This window comes from Pseudopipra pipra, chromosome 26 (genome assembly GCF_036250125.1).
Source record: "Pseudopipra pipra isolate bDixPip1 chromosome 26, bDixPip1.hap1, whole genome shotgun sequence".
NCBI classification, from domain to species: domain Eukaryota; kingdom Metazoa; phylum Chordata; class Aves; order Passeriformes; family Pipridae; genus Pseudopipra; species Pseudopipra pipra.
In genome coordinates, this window is record NC_087574.1 from 4928364 (window position 1) to 4947337 (window position 18974).

Sequence of the window (18974 nt, forward strand, 5' to 3'; positions counted from 1 at the left end):
GGGAATGGGCCTGGATAAACCCCCTGTGTCTGGGAATGGGGCTGGATGGGATCCTTGTGTCTGGGAAGGGGGCTGGATAAACCCCCTGTGTCTGGGAATGGGGCTGGATAAACCCCCTGTGTCTGGGAATGGGGCTGGATGGATCCCCTGTGTCTGGGAATGGGGCTGGATAAACCCCCTGTGTCTGGGAATGGGGCTGGATGGATCCCCTGTGCCCAGGGATGGTCTTTCCAAGCAGGAATAGCAAAGGCAGGAATCCCAGCCCCTTCCCCATCCCTCCCCTGGCCCCACTCCCAGACACCTCCCTGCACACAGAAAAACGACTTCCCCAACATTTCCAAGCCACTCCAGTGGGGTTTCTCCTGTCCCAGCTGCTCCAGCAAAACCCCTCGGTGCATTTTGGGGTCGAGGGAGCCAGAACTCCTCTGGGGGGCTGGAACTGTGGGAGGGGAAATCCCTGGAATCTCACATGGAATGTCACGTTCGTCCCGCAGCAAATCACGGACGACGGGCTGATCACCATCTGCAGGGGCTGCCACAAGCTGCAGTCCCTGTGTGCCTCCGGCTGCTCCAACATCACCGACGCCATCCTCAACGCCCTGGGGCAGAACTGCCCTCGCCTCAGGTGGGTGTGCCCCGGAATTCCCCGGAATTCCCCGGAATTCCCACCCCCACTTGGAGCAGGACGTCCTGGGGGAGCGCTCGGGTGCCACCGGGGCCGTTTTCAGCCTTCCTGGAAGGGCAGTTTTTGTCCCTGAGTTTCATCCACGTGTGGTTTTTTTAATGGATGAGCAGAGGAAAAACCAAATTCATGGTTAAAAGCTGGTTAAAAAAAAATCTGGTTGAAAACCAGATTCCTGGTTAAAACCTGGTTAAAAATCGGATTCGTTTTCGGACTCTGAAGGTCTTCCTGGAAGGGCAGTTTTTATCCTTGAGCTTCATGCAGGTGTTTTTTTTAATGGGATGAGCAGAGGAAAAACCAGATTCCTGGTTAAAACCTGGTTAAAAAAAAATCTGGTTGAAAACCAGATTCCTGGTTAAAACCTGGTTAAAAAAAATCTGGTTGAAAACCAGATTCCTGGTTAAAACCTGGATAAAAATCTGGTTGAAAACCAGATTCCTGGTTAAAACCTGGATAAAAATCTGGTTGAAAACCAGATTCCTGGTTAAAGCCTGGTTAAAACCTGGTTGAAAACCAGATTCCTGGTTAAAACCTGGTTAAAAACCAGATTCTTGGTTAAAACCTGGTTAAAAATGTGGTTGAAAACCAGATTCCTGTTTAAAACCTGGTTAAAAACCAGATTCCTGGTTAAAACCTGGATAAAAATCTGGTTAAAACCAGTTTCCTGCTTAAAAATCAGATTAGTTTTCAGCCTCTGAAGGTCTTTGTGGAAGGACACTTTTTATCCCTGAGCTTCATCCAGGTGTTTTTTTTTTAATGGGATGAGCAGAAGAAAAACCAGATTTCTGGTTAAAAACCTGGTTAAAAACCAGATTCCTGGTTAAAACCTGGTTAAAAACCAGATTCCTGGTTAAAACCTGGTTAAAAACCAGATTCCTTGTTAAAACCTGGTTAAAAATCTGGTTAAAAAGCAGATTCCTGGTTAAGAATCAGATTTGTTTTCAGCCTCCAAAGGTCTTCCTGGAAGGGCAGTTTTTATCCCTGAGCTTCATCCAGGTGTGTTTTTATGGGATGAACAGAGGAAAAACCAGATTCGTGGTTAAAACCTGCCCAAGGGTGGGCATGGATCCCCCTCTCCGGACATTCCAACCCCACCAGTGTCCCCCAGCCTGGGGGGGTTGCACTGGGTGATCCCCAGGGATCCCTCCTGATCCTCTCCTGGGATTCTCCTGGGATTCTCCTGGGATTCTGGGCCCCTTCCATGGCTCCTGTCACCTCTTTCCCTGCAGAATATTGGAGGTGGCGAGGTGTTCCCAGCTGACCGACGTGGGCTTCACCACCCTGGCCAGGGTAAGGGCTCCTCCCCTCCTTCCCCTCTTCCTTTCTCTTTCCAGGATAAATAACAAAAAAAGAAAAAACAAACAAAAAAACTCCAGTAGATTTTGGGAAAACTTCTTTTCTCGGCGTTTGGGTGGAATCTAAGTCACAAAAATTAGGGTTCGTGGTGCCTTTAAGTTACAAAAATAAGGGTTTGTGGAAGCTAAGTTACCAAAAAAAATAGGGTTTGTGGAGTCTAAATTGCAAAAATCGGGGTTTATGGGCTCTTTAAGTTGCAAAAAGTAGGATTTATGGAATCTGGGTTATAAAAGGGTTTATGGGATGTCTGGCATGGACCCACAGATCTGGGAGGGGTTACATCCAAACCACATGAAACATTAAATACTTGGGAGTTACAGACTTTGCTGCTTGGGTTTTGAGGTTCATGACCCTAAATTTAATTACCTTAATTACCATTAAAACCCTCTGTGCCTTTAAATGAGCAAAATTTCCTTCACTGTCCTTGGTGCTGTTCTTAAAGAAGAGGGAAAATTTCCTTCCAGTCCTGATATTTCATGGAGAAAACCTCCTAATTTTTAAAGAAAACTGTCTTTGTGGTGGTTATATTTATATTTAATTTCTATTTCTATTTATATTTATAGTCTGAACTTTACACTGAGTTTGGGTGTTTGGTTTTCTCTTTATTCCCAGAACTGCCATGAGCTTGAAAAAATGGACCTGGAAGAGTGTGTCCAGGTAGGAGATGTTTCCCTTTTGGCACAGCTGGTGAAAAATTAGTAGATTGTCTCCAGATTAGAACCTAATTTAGAATCCTGAGCAGTCAGACTGGCTGGATTTAGAGAAGGAAATTTTTGGGTTTATCTTTGTTTTGTATTTCATTTTAATGCTGCTGCTGTAAATTATAAATATTTATTGGGAATGGATGTCAGGTCACGTCATGAATGTGTGAGGTGGGATTTCTGACGTGGGGTGGAATCCCAGGGAATGATCTTTACACTCACATGTTGCTAAAAATGAGGGGATTTTCCTCTGGCAGGTGGTTGGGACAGTGGCTGTAGAGGGCTGGAATCAAACTGGGCTGCAGCATTTACAGGGAAAAGGGTTGGATTGACTCGAGATCCCGTGGGAAAACCTCCAGCCCCAAGGATAGACTGGAAGTGGATCCAGCCCAAGGAGGGAACAGGGCTGTGGTTCCTCCCTGGGAACAGCCTGGCCTGGGGTTCTGCCTTCCTGGTGTTCCCAGGGCACAAAGCCAGGAGCTGCCAGGAGGAAATGACACCCGTCCAGACGGGAAGGGACGGAAAAGGATCCCAAAAAAGGAACGAGGGAAGCAGGGCCGAGCCTTGGCCTGGCACAAACCCATCCCAGGCAGATCCCTGGGGGGCCTTGGGGTTAGAAACCATTGTGTGAGTCTCCTTCTTCCTGCAGAAAACCAGGAACAATCCACGGGCTGGGGGAGGGATCCTGAGCCTTCCTGAACCCCCGGGAGCTCCTTTGCCTCTCGGAATTGTGATCTGATCTCAGCTCCTTGGGGAACTTAAAAACAACCCAGTGGTGCCTCTGCCTGCAAAGGGCAGGAGCTGATTCCATGAGGAGATGAGTTCCTGAGGGCTTCAGGAGAGTGGCTGTGGGGAAAACTCAGGGATTTGGGAAAATTCTGCCATTTTTTTTATTCATAGAGAGGAAAAATTAAGTCGTTGTGCACCACACCCAAAGTTAAGGGGCCCTTTCCTCTTCTCTTCCAGATAACAGACAGCACCCTAATCCAGCTTTCCATACACTGTCCACGGCTCCAAGTCCTGGTGAGTATTCCAAGGGAGACTTCCAGCACTTGAAACAGAGGGATCTTAAACCCTCTCTGATTCACAGTCGTGTTGCAACCGCTGGGAAGATTCTGCTGGGAACCCGACCCTGAGGAACCTCTTGTCCCTCCCCTGCTGTTCCCACTGATCCTACAGAAGGGCTGTGGGGCACGGGGTTCTCCTGTGAGCAGAATTCCCAGTGGAATCTGCTGAATTCCACCCCTCCAAAAAAAAACCCACACCAGGTGGTGCCATCGTGTTCCTGCTGGTTCTTGGACCCAATTCCAGGGCCCTTCCCACAGTGGGTGAGGCCACGGGTGTCCCAAAGGTGGGTTGTCCCGTTGCAGGGGTGTTTGTGGGATTTCTGTGCCACCCTGTGGGTCTCATCCCTCCAGAGCTGCCTTTTCCATTCGTAGAATCATGGGATGGTTTGGGTTGGAAGGGACCTTGGAGCTCGTCCAGTTCATGGGCAGGGACACCTCCCACTGTCCCAGGTTGCTCCAGCCTGGCCTTGCACACTTCCAGGGATGGGGCAGCCACAGCTTCTCTGGGCAACCTGTGCCAGGGCCTCCCCACCCTCACAGGGAAGGGTTTTTATCAACTCCAACTGGAAGTTTTCCCCTTGGATGCACAGAGCCCACAGAGCCCAGTGGCTCCGGTGCCGGGAGGGAGCACAGACCAGTCCTAAAATCCACTCTGCAAACCAGCCCAGCCCCACCCAGCACAGCCCACCCTCCCCCATGTCCCCAGGGAGGTCAGGGCTGGATTTTGGGGTGGCAGGAGCCGTGTCTGACCCCCGAACTCGCTGTGTTTGGGCTCAGAGTTTATCCCACTGTGAGCTGATCACGGACGACGGGATCCGTCACCTCGGGAACGGCGCCTGCGCCCACGACCGGCTGGAGGTGATCGAGCTGGACAACTGTCCCCTCATCACCGATGCCTCCCTGGAGCACCTCAAGAGCTGCCACAGCCTGGAGAGGATAGAGCTGTACGACTGCCAGCAGATCACCCGGGCAGGGATCAAGAGACTCAGGGTGAGCGGGAAGGGAGGCACCGCTCCGGCCGGGACTGGGAGGGGGGTTATCCATGGGAGGAGCCCTCATCACCTGGGCTGGGAGAGCATCCTTGGTGCAGCTGGAGTCATGGAATCATGGAGTGGTTTGGGTGGGAAGGACCTTAAACCTCGTCCAGTTCCACCCCCCAGGGACACCTCCCGCTATCCCAGGTTGCTCCAGCCTGGCCCGGGACACTTGCAGGGATGGAGCAGCCACAGCTTCTCTGGGAATTCCATTCCAGCCCCTCACAGGGAAAAATTTCTCTTCAATATCCCCTCCCAAATCCACGTCTCCCTCTGTAAAGGAAGAGTCCTGGTCACATTTCATCTGCAGGGAGAACGTGGGTCTGTCAAGTAACGTCATAAAATCACGGAATGGTTTGGGTTGGAAGGGACCTTGGAGCTCGTCTGGTTCACGGGCAGGGACATCTCCCGCTGCCCCAGGTTGCTCCAGCCTGGCCTTGGACACCTCCAGGGATGGAGATGATGTTCTGTCCCCCACAGCTGCCAGAGGATTAATGGGATGGGAAAAACCTCCTTCCTTCCTCATTCCCTGTAGCCCTCCTGGGGGGGGGATCCCGCAGGTGAACCCGCAGTGCTCCCCCCTGGATTTGGGGCGTGGCCCAGGTGATCCAGGTGTGCTCCACCCCCTCTGACCCCTCTCCCTGCCCATCTTTGCCGTTCCAGACCCACCTCCCCAACATCAAGGTCCACGCCTACTTCGCCCCGGTGACCCCCCCGCCCTCGGTGGGCGGGAGCCGGCAGCGCTTCTGCAGATGCTGCATCATCCTATGACGCTGGAACGCTCATCCCGGCAAACTGAGGCTGGAATTGCGCCCGTGGCATTCCGGGGGACACACCAGTATCTTGGAGGGAGGCGATCCCGGTGTCGTTTGCGAGGGCCCGTGAGCGGGGCCGGGAGCCCCCCGGAGCCCCCCGGGATCCCCCCTGTGCCGGCGGGAACGGGGACTCGGCGGGAGCCGCAGCTGGGACAGCTTTGGATCGGGGGAATCCCGGCCCATCCCCGCTGGGCTTGCTCAGCTGAACCCCCCCCTGTGGGAAGGACGGGAGGGCTTCCGACCCGGAATGACTGATGCTGCTGGTGGGGTTGGAATAGGAAGCGGAATCCTTGGAAGTGGGGGTTGAGGGAGAGGAGAGGGACTCGCTTTGACCCCCACAGCCGTTGTCCAGGAGGGAAAAAAACCCCAACAAACCTGAAAATCCCAACAAGCTCCATGTCCATTTTTCAACGAGGGAGTGAAGGAGCAGCTGCTGAGCCGGGATCCCCCTGGGAGCCAGGATTTACTTGGAACCCAGGATGTCCCTGGGAGCCAGGGATCCCCTGTGCTCCCCCCTGACCGTGCTCTCTCCCATATCCACACTGTCCAGCTCGGAGGCTTTCCCAGGTGCTTGTGGTAGACCTTGGAATCTGTGATGTCAGAGTTTTTGACCTTCCCCACCTCCTGCTTTTTTCCTTTTTTTTTGGTTTGGTTTTTTTTTTTTTCCTTTCAGCGGGTTTTTATTCAGTCATTTCTTTGACATCTCCCAGCCCAAAGTGACGAATCCTTAATTTCAGTTTTAAAAAGGAAATTTTTGTTTTCCCAGGAGAAGCCCGAGCCTGTCAGGAAGGTTTTTAAGGAGCAGGTCGAGCTGCACCCCAGGCTGGGCTCTCATGGGATTTCTTGACCTGTTTGAGCAGGGATTGGGTGTCCAAATTTATTCTGATTTCAGGTTTTATCCCAGTGACAAGGATATAATTCCCAATACAGGGAATAATATATATATATTTATATATAATTCTCAATGCAGGGATAAAGTTCTAGTCTGTGTTCCAGCGACTGTAACTTCCCTCCTCCTGTCCTTTCCCTCCATCCCTTCATCTTATCCCCAAGGAAAAGCAAAGTAGAACCTCTTTGCTTGTTGCCCTCATGAAGAAATAAGGATTCCCTGATGGAGCAGGTCTGGGAGCCGCCCTGGCTCCAGGGAGCACTGGGGGCTTTCCCCACCTTCCCACCTTCCACAGGTAAGTGTGGAACCCCCAGGAGGACCCACAGGGATGGAAAGGGGTTGGGATGAGCCAGGCCCAGCTCGGGGGGGGGAGGGAGGGAAGGGGGGGGGTTGGGGGCTGGTTTTGGGGGCGTTTCAGGCAAAATCAGCGCAGGTGCTCCAGGGGAGCACAGAGAGCACGGACTGATCCGGGCATTCCAGGTGCCCGGGGTGGAACTGCTGGGCAGATCCCAAGGGTTTAAGGGGGCAGGGCCTGGATCAGGCTCCGGGGGGAGCTGAGCTGTGTCAGTCATTCCCGCTGGCTGGAAGGAGCCCTCGTGTCCGTGGATATTCCCGCCCGGCTGGGGCTGAACCACCGAGGAACTGGGGCCTCCCCTCGGTCCTGAGGAATTCCTTTGGTGGGAGAAGAGCAGGTGCAGCACCAGGAATGGCTCCTCCAGGGTCTGGGGGGGTTGTTTTTTCACCAGGAGTTTGCTCCAAGGACAACGAGCTGCTTCCCAGGCTCTCCAGGCACAGGAGGGCCCCCGGGGGCTGCACTCCCTCCACCTCCCCCAGTCCCCCCAGTCTGTGCTCACGGTCTGCTGGGAGGAACTCCAGGCTGCTGTGGTTAAAAGGATACTGTCAATGCCTTCCTGTAGATGCTTTTGATCCCTTATATTTATTCAAATCCCCTTTAGCGCTGTGGATTCTCCCTCTCTCCTCGAGAGAGAGGGGCTTCATTTCCAGAACTTTCTCCAGGTTTCAGTGTGGCAGAGGATGGTGATCACCCAGCAATCACAGGATTTGCACAACTCTGGGGAAAAAAGCAAAACAAACCACTTTGTTCAGCTCATACTGTGGCAGGGGAGAGCGAAAAGTGGGATTTCGGAGGCGGGGTGTAGTTGGATGACTGGATTCCTTTGGAACAGAGCAGAGTTTTCCAGGGAAAACTCAAGAACACAGAACCCAAAGCATTCTCTTTTTCTGTTTGCCAACCAGGGTGGCAGCATTAAGGTAGCTCAAAACTACTTGACAGTGTCCTTTTAAATCAATTATCCGTCTTCAAATGGACTCTTCCTGATGTTTGTATTTATAAGTACCAATAAACACCATTTTCCAAGCCCTGTCTCACCCGAGGGATAACTTTGGGCAGGAAAATCCACCTCCTGCACCCGGGGGTAGGGGTAGTTTGGGGGTTCTCCAGGTGTGTGAACCCCTGGCATGGAGTCATGGAATGTTTTGGGTGGGAAGGGACAGCCCCAGGGACACCTTCCACTGGTCCAGGTTGCTCCAACCCTGGGATCCTTCCTGAGGGGCTGGTGAGGGGTGGGGGGCTCAGCCCCCCTTCAGGTGGCTGTGAAGGCTGTTGGGCACTGGGAGTCTGCTCCCAAAATTTAGAGGAATTGCCCCATCCTGTGATTTTTGAGGTGTTAAAGGTCCAGGCCCGGACGAGGATCCCCCCCCCCCCCGGTGCCAAACCCAGCTGGGGCAGCTCCTCGAGTCCCTCCCCGGAGCTGTTCCCTGCCCTCCCTTGGGAACATCCCGGGTTGTGTCCCCAGTCCTGGGGCGGGGCTGGACTGTCCCCACCTCCCAGCAGAGTTTTCCTGTGACCTGGACCTACCTTCCAGCTCCTGCCCTGCTCCCGACTCCCGCTGGGCCTCCCCGTGCCCTCGGAGTGCAGATGGGGCAGGGACAAAGGGATTTCTCCAGGGAATCAGCCCCGGACCTCCTGGAGGAGGAGATCCTCCAGCAGACCCAGTGCAACCAAAAATGAGGCTTTTCTGCTCTTTTGAGACAGTTTTTACCCCAATCCCGTGAGCGCTCCCGCAGAGGGGGAGGACAGGGTGGGCTCTCACAGGGCTGGTTTCAAACAAGGGCTTTGACAAATTCCTCTTTTCTAAACCTGTAATTCCCTTTGTATTTTTATTTTATTTGTGTTGCTTGTGGCTGGCCCATGGTGTCGTGGGGTTTGGGTCGATTTTGGGTTTGGTTTTTTTTTTTTTTGGACGAGGGGGGTGTCAGTGTGACAAAGTTCTTGGCTTGTTCACAAGTTCTTGGTGACAGTGTCCTGAAAAATGAGGTTTAAAACATTTTGGCCTCTTCTGGTGAAGGACTGTGTGGTTGAGGGGTGGTTTTTTTTGGTAGGGAGGGTTATTCCCTTTAGCTTTATTTTCCATCTCAAGGTTTCTGTCCTCCCTCCCTCTGTGCCAAATCCTGGCAGAGGCTCCTCGTGCTGCAGCTTAGGGGGAGCAAAATAATGGAGAAAATCAAGGAGAAGCCTCTTTCCCTCCTCTGTGCAAATCCCTCCTCCCTTCCCAACTCCAGCTCTGTCCCAGTCGGGGTTTTTAACCCAATTTTTCCTCGGGGGGGGCTCAATCTGAGGGACTGGGTGCAGGAGCTGAGCCCTGTCCTGGTGCTCCCTCAGGTCTGTGGTGCAGAGAGCTGGGAAATGTTGTTTTAATGGTGTGATCTGTGCTTTCCTGGACGCTGGGGATATAATAATGCATTAACTGCAAGTAAAGGTGTAGATATAGATATATAATATATGTAGCTGAGGTGGGGGGATGCCAGACCCCCGCAGGCACCACAGGGATGAGGTCACTCTCCATGCCGGGCTCCTCTCCCCATTCCAGGGCTCTGCTCTCCATCCCGGGGTTCCTCTCTCCATCCCGGCACGGCTCCAGCTCCGATCCGGGGGGATTTGTCCCTTCCCGGGCTCCCGCAGCTCCAGGGCCGGGTCCTACCGCAGCAGCAGCTGGAAGCCCTCGGGGCCGGGGGCTGGCCGGGGGGGGACAGGGTTCAGCCGGGGCCACCGATCGCCCCCTGCCCGGCCCCGCCCGCGGCCCCCCCGGTACCTTTGGCGATCGACACCACGAAACTGGTCTCGTCCTGGAGGGTCCTGAGCATCTGCGGGGCACGGGGGGGGGCGTGAGAGGGGCCGGGGGGGGCCCGGCCCGTGTCTGTCCCCCCCTGAGTGTCCCCGTGTCCTCACCGCGTCGCTGACGAGGACGTGGATGCCGGAGGGTCCCTGCCGGGAGACCCGCAGGATCTGGCCCGGGGGGAGCCCCAGGAGCTCCGCGAGCTTCCCGGTGAGCTCGGCCACCGTCAGCTGCTCCAGGTGCAGCTCCTGGTACAGCCCTGGGATGGGACGGGATGGGATGGGATGGGATGGGGACGGGGCTGTGAGCGCCCACCCTCCATCCCTGCTCTGCCCTGCACCTGAGCCCCCTCACACCCCCCTGAGTCCCCCCCCACCCCACACCTCTGAGCCCCCTCACACACCCCTGAGCCCCCACCCCACGCCCCTGAGCCCCCTCACACTCCTGAGCCCCCTCACACACACTCCTGAGCCCCCCTCACACACCCCTGAGCCCCCACCCCACACACCTGAGCCCCCTCACACACCCCTGAGTCCCCCCCACCCCACACCCCTGAGCCCCCTCACACACACCCCCGAGCCCCCACCCCGCACCCCCGAGCCCCCACCCCGCACCCCCGAGCCCCCACCCCGCACCCCCGAGCCCCCTCACACACCCCCGAGCCCCCACCTCACACACCCCCCGAGCCCCCACTCCACAACCCTGAGCCCCCTCACACACCTCTGAGCCCCCACCTCACACACCTGAACCCCCTCACACACCCCCGAGCCCCCACCCCACACACCTGACCCCCCGTCCTCCACACCCTCGGTCCCGCCGGGCTCCCGCGCCACGTAGAGGATCAGCCGGGGCCGCGGGCACCTGAGGGGGCAGAGAAGGGTCTGGCGGGGGGGGCTCGGGACGCGGCCGGGCCTCCCGGAGCCCCCCGGGGGTCCCCAAAAGGAGCCCACCTGCCCGCCAGCGCGTGGCACAGGCGGATCCCGTCGGGAGCCCCGCAGATCTGGATCAGGTCCCTCCGGGAGAGCTTCAGCAGGTCGGCGCCTGCGGACGGGGGGGGTCAGGGGGCGGCAGATGGAGGGGGTGGGCTCTGCCCCCCACCCCGGCCGGGGGTCTCACCCGTGAAGTTGGCGAACACGCGGGCGCAGGCGGAGAAGCGGCGCCGGAGGAGCCACTGCTGCGTCTCCAGGGGGGATGCGCAGGGACTCAGCGCCTGCGGGGGACGGGGGGGCTCAGAGGGGGCGCGTCCTCAGCCCACCCAGCCCCTCCCGGGGGGCTCTCGGGGGGCTCCCTCACCTCGCCGGGACTCTCGGCGGGTCCCTCGGCAGCGCAGGCGGGCGACACACACCCCCTGCGGGAGGGGCCGGGCCTCAGCGGGGACCCCAACAGTGCGGGGGGGGGTCCCGAGGGGCCCCACTCACCTCTCGGGGCTCAGCAGCTTGAAGGGGTGCGGGGTCGGCAGTCCCGGGGTGCCCGGGGGGCTGTGGGGGGCACCCAGCGCGTCCGGCCACGGGGCGCACTGAGGGTGGAGGGGGGTCATGGCCAGAGGGGCCCGGGGGGGGCACCCCCGGCCCGCGGGGAGGGGGCGCCGGGGCCGGGTCCCACCTCGGCCAGCACGGTGCTCTCGTAGGACGGCTGGAATTTCTCCCGCTCCGGCGGCGGCTGCTTCTCCACCTTTTCCCGGTCCGTCTTCAGCTTCCTATCGGCCCCCTTGGGCTGTGCCGGGGGGTGAGGGCGGCCCCGGGACCCCCGGGACCCCGGATCCCTGAGGCACTCGGACCTCTGGGGTGCCCAAACCCCCACCCACCCCCCCTCCCGCGCACCCACCCCCGGCTCTGCCGCGGGCGCTGCCCCGCGCTCAGGGCGGGATTTCCCAGTACGGGGGTCACTGGTCACACTGGGGTCACTGGTGCCCCCCCCGATACCTTGAACACCTTGACCAGGCAGCTGGCGGAGTGCAGGTGCTCGGGGGGGTCCCCCTTGCCCCCCGCCCCGAAGGTGTCGATCTGGATGCGGAAGGGGACCCCCTTCTCCCCCCCGTTCTTGCGCAGCGTGAACTCGGTGCTGATGCAGTGAACCTGAGGAGGGGGGGGTACAGCGGGGTCGGCGGCGGCCTCTGGGACCCCCCCCAGTCCCTCAGAGCCCCCCAACCCCCCTGGCTCCCACCTGCACGAACACGGACGTGCGCCTGGAGGGGTCCCACAGGAATTCCACCGTGTTGAGCAGCGTGGGGTGGATTTGGGGCTCGAGGACGCCGACGGAGAGCGGGATGTCTGCGGGAGGGGGGTGAGCGCGGCCCCCGCAGCCCCAACCCGGGGGTCCCCCGGCCCCGGCACCCACCGATGTCGAGGATTCGGTCGCCGGGGCGGCTCCACCGCCAGCCCTCGAGCTGCTGCTGCTCCGAGTATTGCAGGCGCCGGTCGTGGAAGGACACCCGGACCACGCTCTGGGGACAGCGGCGGCCACGGGCTGAGCCCGCGGCCGGACACACGGACACGGCCGGACACACGGACACAGGCTGAGCCCACGGACACGGCCCCACAGGAGACTGTGCTGGACTGGGGCTGAGCTGGGCTGAAATGGGGCTGAACTGGAGCTGAACCCGATCTGAACTGGAGCCGGAATGGGACTGAGCTGGGACCGGACCAGAGCTGAGGTGGGGCCGGACTGGGGCAGAAATGAGGAAGAACTGGGGCTGGGATGGGGCTGGACTGGGACAGAGCTGGTGATGAACAGGGGTTGAGATGGGGCTGGAGTGGGGTAGAACTGGGACAGAACTGGGGCCGAGTTGGGGCTGGACTGGGACAGAACTGAGTCTGGGCGGGGGCTCTGGCACAGCTGAACCGGGACTGCAGCCCAGAGCTGTGCCCCGAGCCTCCCCACGTCCCTCCCCGTCCTGGGGGTCCCCACCCCGGCTCACCTTGACCATCCTCCGTCCCTCCGCGGGGTCCCCCCGGGGGGTCCCCACCATGCGGATCTCGTACGACTGCCCTGGGGGGGTGAGGGGGGGCAAAAGTGGGTGCTGAGCCCCCGGGGAAGAGGGGCGTCCCTCCCCCAGAGCCCCCCCGGACTCACCCTGGTTGAGGTAGGTGAGGGTCTCCTCGTGGTGCCGCACGGCGGGGGAGGTGGGGGCGCACAGGATGTACTGGAACGCCGGGAATTCCGGCTGGGACGTGGAGATGCCGTTGGGCTCCTCCTGCTTCAGGTAGGGCAGGACGGGGGGGTCCCTGCGGGAAAACACACCCCCCCCAAAAAGGTGGGCACCCAACCGTGCCTCGGTTTCCCCTAAAACCATCGGATTTGGGGGGTGGGGGCGGTACCTGAGCACCCCAGAAGGGGGGAGGGGGTACATGTCCCCGGCGCTGGACCAGTAGTGGTCGGGTTGGCCGTGCCAGAAGAGCATTTTGGGGGGAGCCTCAAGGGGGGGACACCCAAGGAACAGGGTGGCAGCAGAGAGGGACAGGCGGGTGCCCCCCCCCCATGGCTTTATAGGCACAGGGAGGGGTGATGTAAGCGGGGTTGGGCCCAGTTTGCCCCAGTTGGGCCCAGTTTGAGGTGTTGACAGTAAATAGTGGGGGGGGGGGGGGAGGGGGCACCGTGTTTGTTGTCAAAGAGGGAGGGGAGGACACACGGGGGGGGCTCCCCGAGTCCCTTTGTCCCAGCCAAGGACACCCTCCCCTGCTGTGTGTGTGTGTCCCCCTCATTTTAATTCCTTTAATTTCCCCCAGATTTGGCTCATTTTGGGGAGAAAAAGGGTGTTTCACTGAGCCCCCCCCAGGCATTAAGGGAACCAGCCCCTCCCTGGGGTGCAGATTTTGGGGGGGGGTTTCTATGGCTGCTCTCCCCCCCCAGGGTGTCACTGGGATGTGACATGAGGGGGTGACACTTTGGGGACACTCGACCTCTCCCCCCCAGCCCTGTGCCCAGGTGGTCCCACCACCCGTGTGATGAGCTGGGAGGGTCTCAGCTCCATCTATAACCCCCCCAGGTTATAAATCCCCCCAGGTGGGCCCAGGGGTGGTGAAGAGCTTTGGGGGAGGCTGTGTCCATCTGTCCATCCATCCATCCATCCATCCATCCATCCATCCATTCCCAGGGCCAGGATGGGTCTGGTAAGGAGCTGCTTGGGGAATTTGGGGTGTCTTGGGGGGACCAGACCCACCTCTTGGGGGGTTCCCTGGTGTGAGCTCCACCTTAAGTCCCCTCCCCCAGCCCTGGGTCCTTTCCCCTCTGGGGGTGCAGAACCCCCAAAACCTTCCCCTGGCCATCAGCTCTGCCCTGAGCCTTTGGGGGGATTTTGGATGGATCCAAGGACCTCCTGGCTCCCTGAGCCCCCCATAATCCTGCCTGGAAGGGGTAGATCCAGCCCCAAACTGGGGAGCAGCAGCAGCTCCTCCCCATCCCATCCCATCCCATCCCTCCCTGCTCCAGACACGGACACTCAGCAGGAGGGGTCCCGGATGGTTTTTTATTGGGTGCTGGAAGCTGGAACACACTCCCTGGCAGGGACAGCCTGCGGTCACTTCTTGGCCTCCTCCTCCTTGGAGAGGGTCTTGATGATCTCCTCCTTCTTGGCCTGCAGCCGCTCCTCCCGCCGCTTCCGCGCCTCCTTGGTCTTGGAGCGCCGCGCCTCCGCCTGGTCCCTGCGGGATCGAGGGGTCTGGGTGCACCAGGAGCACCTCAGACAGCCCCAAAACCACCCTGACCCCTGTCCCCCGTCTCCTCCCGCTGGCCCAGACCAGCCTTGCTCCAGGATTTCGGGGTTTTCCCTTCGCTCTGGCCCGGGAGGAGCCAGCAGGGGCTGTGTGGGGTCACGGCCTTTACTGATTCCCAGGGTGAAGTTATTCAGCCTTTCCCCCCCAGGATTTTGGGATCTCTCCCCTCCCCCCGGTCAATCATTCACCGACTCCAGCAGCTGCTCAGGAATTTCCCAGTTTCCCCCTCTCTGAGCATTAACCCCCCCAGTGAAACACAGAACTCCACCACGATCCCACATTTCTCTGCTTCCAGCCAGCCCTGCCCAGTTCGGGACCGATCCCTCCCCCCGGGGCCAGAATCCAGCTGGAATGACCCACGGGGGGGGTCACTCCTGACAAACCCCCCCTGCCCAGGGCAGCACTCACGCCAGGAGCTTCTTGCGGGCCTTGTCCGCCTTCAGCTTGTGGATGTGCTCCATGAGGATCCGCTTGTTCTTGAACACGTTGCCCTTGACCTTCAGGTACAGGCTGTGGTACCTGCGGGGTGGGACAGGACACCAGCCCAGGGAGGGTTTAACTCCATTCCCAAGGAGCTGGTGGGGCAGGAAGGGGGTCTGGGTGTGTGGGGTGTAAACTGGGGGGGGCTGGGGTGCAAACTGGGGGGGGTGTCTGTGGGTGCTGCCCCCACTCAGGGTGACGCTGGGATGTGACAAGGGAATGTCACACATGGGGGCCTCTCCAGCCCCGTGCCCAGGTGGTGCCATCACCTGTGTGATGAGGTGGGAGGGTCTCAGCTCCATTTCCTGTGGGTGGGACCCCTCCCTTTATTAAGCCCCTCCAGGTGGGCCCGGAGGTTGTGCAGAGCTCAGGGGGGGAGACTGTGCCTGTCTGTCCATTCCCAGTGCTGGGATGGCTCTGGAAAGGAGCTGCTTGGGGTGTCCTGTGGGGGCCTCACCCAGCTCTGGGAGGTTCCCTGGTGTGAGCTCCAGTCCCCCCAGCCCCATGTCCTCCCCCCCTGGGCCTGCAGAGCCCCCCCAGCCCCCTGCCCACACTCACATGTGCCGGTCAATCTTCTTGGACTCGCGGTACCTCCGGAGCAGCCGCCGCAGGATCCGCATCCGCCGCATCCAGGTGACCTTCTCGGGCATGCGGGCGTTGGCCGTGCCCTTCCTCTTACCTGGGCAGGGCGAGCCCCAAAACCCGCCAGTTAAACCCCAAACTCCTCCCAAAGCGTTCAATCCCCCCCCTCTTCAGCTCAAGTTAAAAACCATCCGTGCCCAAGCCAAGGGTTTTCCATCTCTGTGACCAAACCCACTGGGATATTTATTCCCCAGCGTGAGGGAGCAGCAGGACCAGGTACCACGGGAAGTGGGTGATTTACCCCATTCCCAGGGGTCCCTCGGCCCTGGGGGTCCCTGTGTGTGGCACTTTCATTATATTTTATTATATTACTTTCATCATTTAAATATTTAAACTCTAGTTTGGTGGGGGATGTATATCCGCAATCATCAAATGAAATCAGAGTCAGCCACGTTGAACTGACATTCACATTTTCCTATACAATGTTAATTTTTAAATTAAGCTGATCAGGGAGGTTTTTGAAAGACAAAAAAGTACAGCTTTGGATTTAGATGGAAGTGATTGAACCGCCCAGGATCAAGGACTGAACAGTCACAGCCAAACTGGGGGTCTTGGGAGGGACACTGGGGAGGCTTTGGGGGAGAAGCTGAATTTTAGGGGTAGCCTAAAATTCTGGAATCCCCAGACTGGCACAGGGCCTCTCCAGGGGCAGGGGATGCCCCTGGGGGTCCCTGGTGCCCTGCTGTGTGTGGGGTGCAGCCCTCACCGATGCCCATGTGCCGGCCCTTCCTGCGGGCCAGCGTGTTCTTCCTGCAGCGGGCGCGGGAGTGCACGGTCACCGGCTTCCTGATGATCAGCCCATCCTTGATCAGCTTCCGGATCTGCTGCCCTGCAAAACACGGCCAACACCTCCTCTGGAGCCCTCAGGTGAGCACAGATCCCCCCCTGTCCCCCCTGGGGGAAGGCTGGGAGTGCCATGGAAGGTGGGTCTCCCCACAGAGCCCCTCACGCTGCCGGAGCTGCTCAGTTCTCTCTGCCAAATCTCCCAGAGAATCTCCCAATTCCCTCACTGATTATCTCACAGGGCACCTCATAAGTCCACCAGGGAGCTCAGAAAACCCTGGAAACCCCACTTGGAGGTGGGAAAAAAAAGCTCCTCAAATGGCAGAATTTTACCCGAGCCAGAATTTCACCTAAGGCAAAAGCTGGGCTTGACAATCCTGGGAGGCTTTTTCCAGCCTCAATGGTTTTATGGTTCTAAACCAACCTTGCTGTTACTGAGCCTCCCAAAAGCCCTCTTCCCACTCTGCTGGTGGATCCCTTTCCCCCAGGGCCCCTCGGGGGGGCTGTGCCCAGGACATTTCCCCCCCAGTGCCCAGGACATTTCCCCCCTCGGCTGTGCCCAGGACATTTCCCCCTCAGTGCCCAGGACATGCCCCACTCACGGGAGTTGGCGTTGGCGATCTCGTTGGTCTCATTGGGATCCAGCCACACCTTCTTCTTCCCGCAGCGCAGGACGCTGGAGGCCAACCTCTTCTGGAGCCGGAGCATACTGGGAGAGGGAGGGACAGGGATCAGGGGGGCTCTGCACCCCCCTCAGGGACCCCCCCTCATCCCTTTCAGGGCCCTGCCTGAGGCCCCGTGGGATCCAAGAGGCGCATCCAAGGCCCGCAGGGCTCGAGACCGCCGTGCCCTCCCCGCTCAGGGCTCCCCGCACCCCCAGACCCTCCTCATGACCCCCTGCCGGCCCCTCAGCGCGGCCCCCGCCGCCATCGCGCCCCCTCCGCCATTTTCCCGCGAGGCCCCAGGAGGCCGCAGCCGCCTCGCAGCGCCCGGGACAGCCCCGCGGCAGAGCCGGGACCCCTCCCCGGTACTCAAACCACCCTCCCCGGTGTTCCCGGTGCCCGCCGGGCCCCCGCAGCCCCCCCAGAGCTGCCCCGGCCCCGATCCCACCTCATGGCTGCGGCGCCCGGGCCTGAGGGAGAGGGGGGGGCAGGTGGTGCTGGCCCCGCCCACGGCCCGCGGCACATACCACCGGCACCCCCCCTCAATCTGCAGCGGCCTCGGAGCCACCCAGAGCTAGGTGAGGGGATATACACAGTGAGATTATGCGTGGTTACATATAGAAGGGACACGCGTGGCGCGGAGACCCACGCGGGATGGGCGGGAGGGATGTGGGTCCATCTTGGCCCCCCCTTCAGAGGAGAAGGGGTGGTACAGTCCGACGCGTGCGCGTGGCGGGAAGGGCCGGGCGGGGGCTGCGCATGCGCGGTAGGGGGACGTGGGAGGCACGTGGAGGGGACTGGGAGCACTGGGTGGACTGGGCGGGACTGGGAACACTGGGAGGGACTGGGAGCACTGGGAGGGACTGGAGTGGGGTCAGGGGGTGCGCCCGCGCCGCTGATGGCACGAGAAACGCAGGGCCGAGGGTGCAGGGCCCGGCCGGGCCCATACTGGAAGTCTTGGCCCTGTGCTGTGCCTGGACTGGTCCATACTGGGAGTCCTGGATGTGTCCTGGGATCAGCCCAGCCCATGCTATAGAAGGTCCCTGTCTTGGGATCAGCCTGGCCCATACTGGGAGGACTGGTCCTGTCCTGGCCCCTCCCTTGAGGGGATCCCCCCCATCCCACACTCACCCTCCAGGCAAACGTTCCTTACAGATGAGTTCAACACCAGCAGGGAATGGGATCCCTGTCTTTCCTTCTTTCCCAAGAATTTACCCCAAAGGCTCAGCTGGGATCTCAGATCCTGCACTGTCCCAGCTGAGGATCAAGTTCCACCTCTTTCCCAGCAATTCTGGCGCTGCTGGGAAAAGGGAATTCATGTTTTCCTGGGAAATAACCTCCTGATGGGGCAGGTGACAGTTGGCACAGAACATTCCACCTTCCCAGTTTTCTGTGGTTGGACATGAGCGAGGTCTGGGTGTGTCCATGGCACCACTTTGCAGCTGGAAAACTGAGGCAGGGACAGGCTGGATGATGTTTCCTGCCCCAAAAATGCCGTGGTGAGGCTGGAAAGGGGCCTGGTGGCTCTTGGTGTGATCCAGAAAAGAGCTGGAGCCTCCCTGGGAACAGATTGTTAAAATGTTCCTGGAAAAGGGAAAGCTTGGGAGATGCTAATGTATGGATTGTGACTGGCCTAAAAACACAGGGGTGTCTTCAGGGCTGAATTCCTGCCTTAAATCCATCTTCAATCCAGCAAAAATGCTGCTTTTTTCACCGCCCTGATGTGAAACAATTCCCAAATCCGCCGTTTTTGCAGCGGTTTTTCCTCCTTCCTTCCAGCTGGGAGTGGCTGGAGAGTGAAAACCCCCCAAAAAGCACCTTGTTAAACCCCAAGATCACCTCGTTAACCCTCCAGAGACGGGATGCTGACAATTCCCTCGGGATCTGGCGGCCGCCGCGCTCCCAACATATGGTGTGAGGAGAGGAGCCTCTGCCGACAGATTTTTGGTTCATTTTCCGAGAAAAACACGGATAAACACAGGCTTTTGCTGTTTAAAAACTGACTCATCATTTT

General features: G+C 59.1%; 3 protein-coding genes across 7 annotated transcripts in view; 1 reads left to right on the plus strand and 2 right to left on the minus strand.

Annotated features, from left to right (window-relative positions):
- Positions 1 to 7922, plus strand: part of FBXL20 (F-box and leucine rich repeat protein 20) — a 35236-nt gene extending 27314 nt beyond the window's left edge. For all 5 annotated transcript variants that reach the window (XM_064636930.1, XM_064636929.1, XM_064636931.1 and 2 more), the window contains exons 10-15: positions 495 to 625; positions 1912 to 1972; positions 2651 to 2695; positions 3706 to 3762; positions 4584 to 4796; positions 5504 to 7922. In XM_064636930.1, the coding sequence (XP_064493000.1) occupies positions 495 to 625; positions 1912 to 1972; positions 2651 to 2695; positions 3706 to 3762; positions 4584 to 4796; positions 5504 to 5611 (615 nt within the window). In that variant the 3' untranslated portion in view covers positions 5612 to 7922. The remainder of the gene's footprint in view (positions 1 to 494; positions 626 to 1911; positions 1973 to 2650; positions 2696 to 3705; positions 3763 to 4583; positions 4797 to 5503) is intronic.
- Positions 7923 to 9319: 1397 nt separating this feature from the next.
- LOC135403187 (transcription factor CP2-like protein 1) lies at positions 9320 to 13220 on the minus strand. Its single transcript, XM_064636934.1, has 15 exons — positions 12999 to 13220; positions 12754 to 12905; positions 12599 to 12669; positions 12019 to 12124; positions 11845 to 11951; positions 11604 to 11756; positions 11284 to 11394; positions 11100 to 11197; positions 10975 to 11029; positions 10798 to 10891; positions 10632 to 10722; positions 10466 to 10542; positions 9795 to 9940; positions 9658 to 9709; positions 9320 to 9580 (listed from the first exon to the last, which is right to left on the minus strand). The coding sequence occupies exons 1-15, from the start codon at positions 13079 to 13081 to the stop codon at positions 9543 to 9545; spliced, it is 1434 nt and encodes a 477-aa protein (XP_064493004.1). The 5' UTR covers positions 13082 to 13220; the 3' UTR covers positions 9320 to 9542.
- Positions 13221 to 14132: 912 nt separating this feature from the next.
- Positions 14133 to 17514, minus strand: RPL19 (ribosomal protein L19). The gene is made up of 6 exons (XM_064636933.1): positions 17409 to 17514; positions 16901 to 17007; positions 16222 to 16344; positions 15432 to 15552; positions 14802 to 14912; positions 14133 to 14321 (listed from the first exon to the last, which is right to left on the minus strand). The coding sequence occupies exons 1-6, from the start codon at positions 17483 to 17485 to the stop codon at positions 14198 to 14200; spliced, it is 663 nt and encodes a 220-aa protein (XP_064493003.1). The 5' UTR covers positions 17486 to 17514; the 3' UTR covers positions 14133 to 14197.
- Between the last annotated feature and the right edge of the window lie 1460 nt (positions 17515 to 18974).

Coding starts and splice junctions, on each gene's coding strand:
- LOC135403187 (XM_064636934.1), bottom strand. CDS start 13,081: ATGCTCTTCTGGCACGGCCAACCCGACCACTACTGGTCCAGCGCCGGG. Junction 12,125..12,598: donor AGGGACGGAGGATGGTCAAG/GTGAGCCGGGGT, acceptor CGCTGTCCCCAG/AGCGTGGTCCGGGTGTCCTT. Junction 11,198..11,283: donor AGAGCACCGTGCTGGCCGAG/GTGGGACCCGGC, acceptor CTCCACCCTCAG/TGCGCCCCGTGGCCGGACGC.
- RPL19 (XM_064636933.1), bottom strand. CDS start 17,485: ATGTGCCGCGGGCCGTGGGCGGGGCCAGCACCACCTGCCCCCCCCTCT. Junction 17,008..17,408: donor CCGGGCGCCGCAGCCATGAG/GTGGGATCGGGG, acceptor TCCCTCTCCCAG/TATGCTCCGGCTCCAGAAGA. Junction 14,913..15,431: donor AAGAAGATTGACCGGCACAT/GTGAGTGTGGGC, acceptor CCCACCCCGCAG/GTACCACAGCCTGTACCTGA.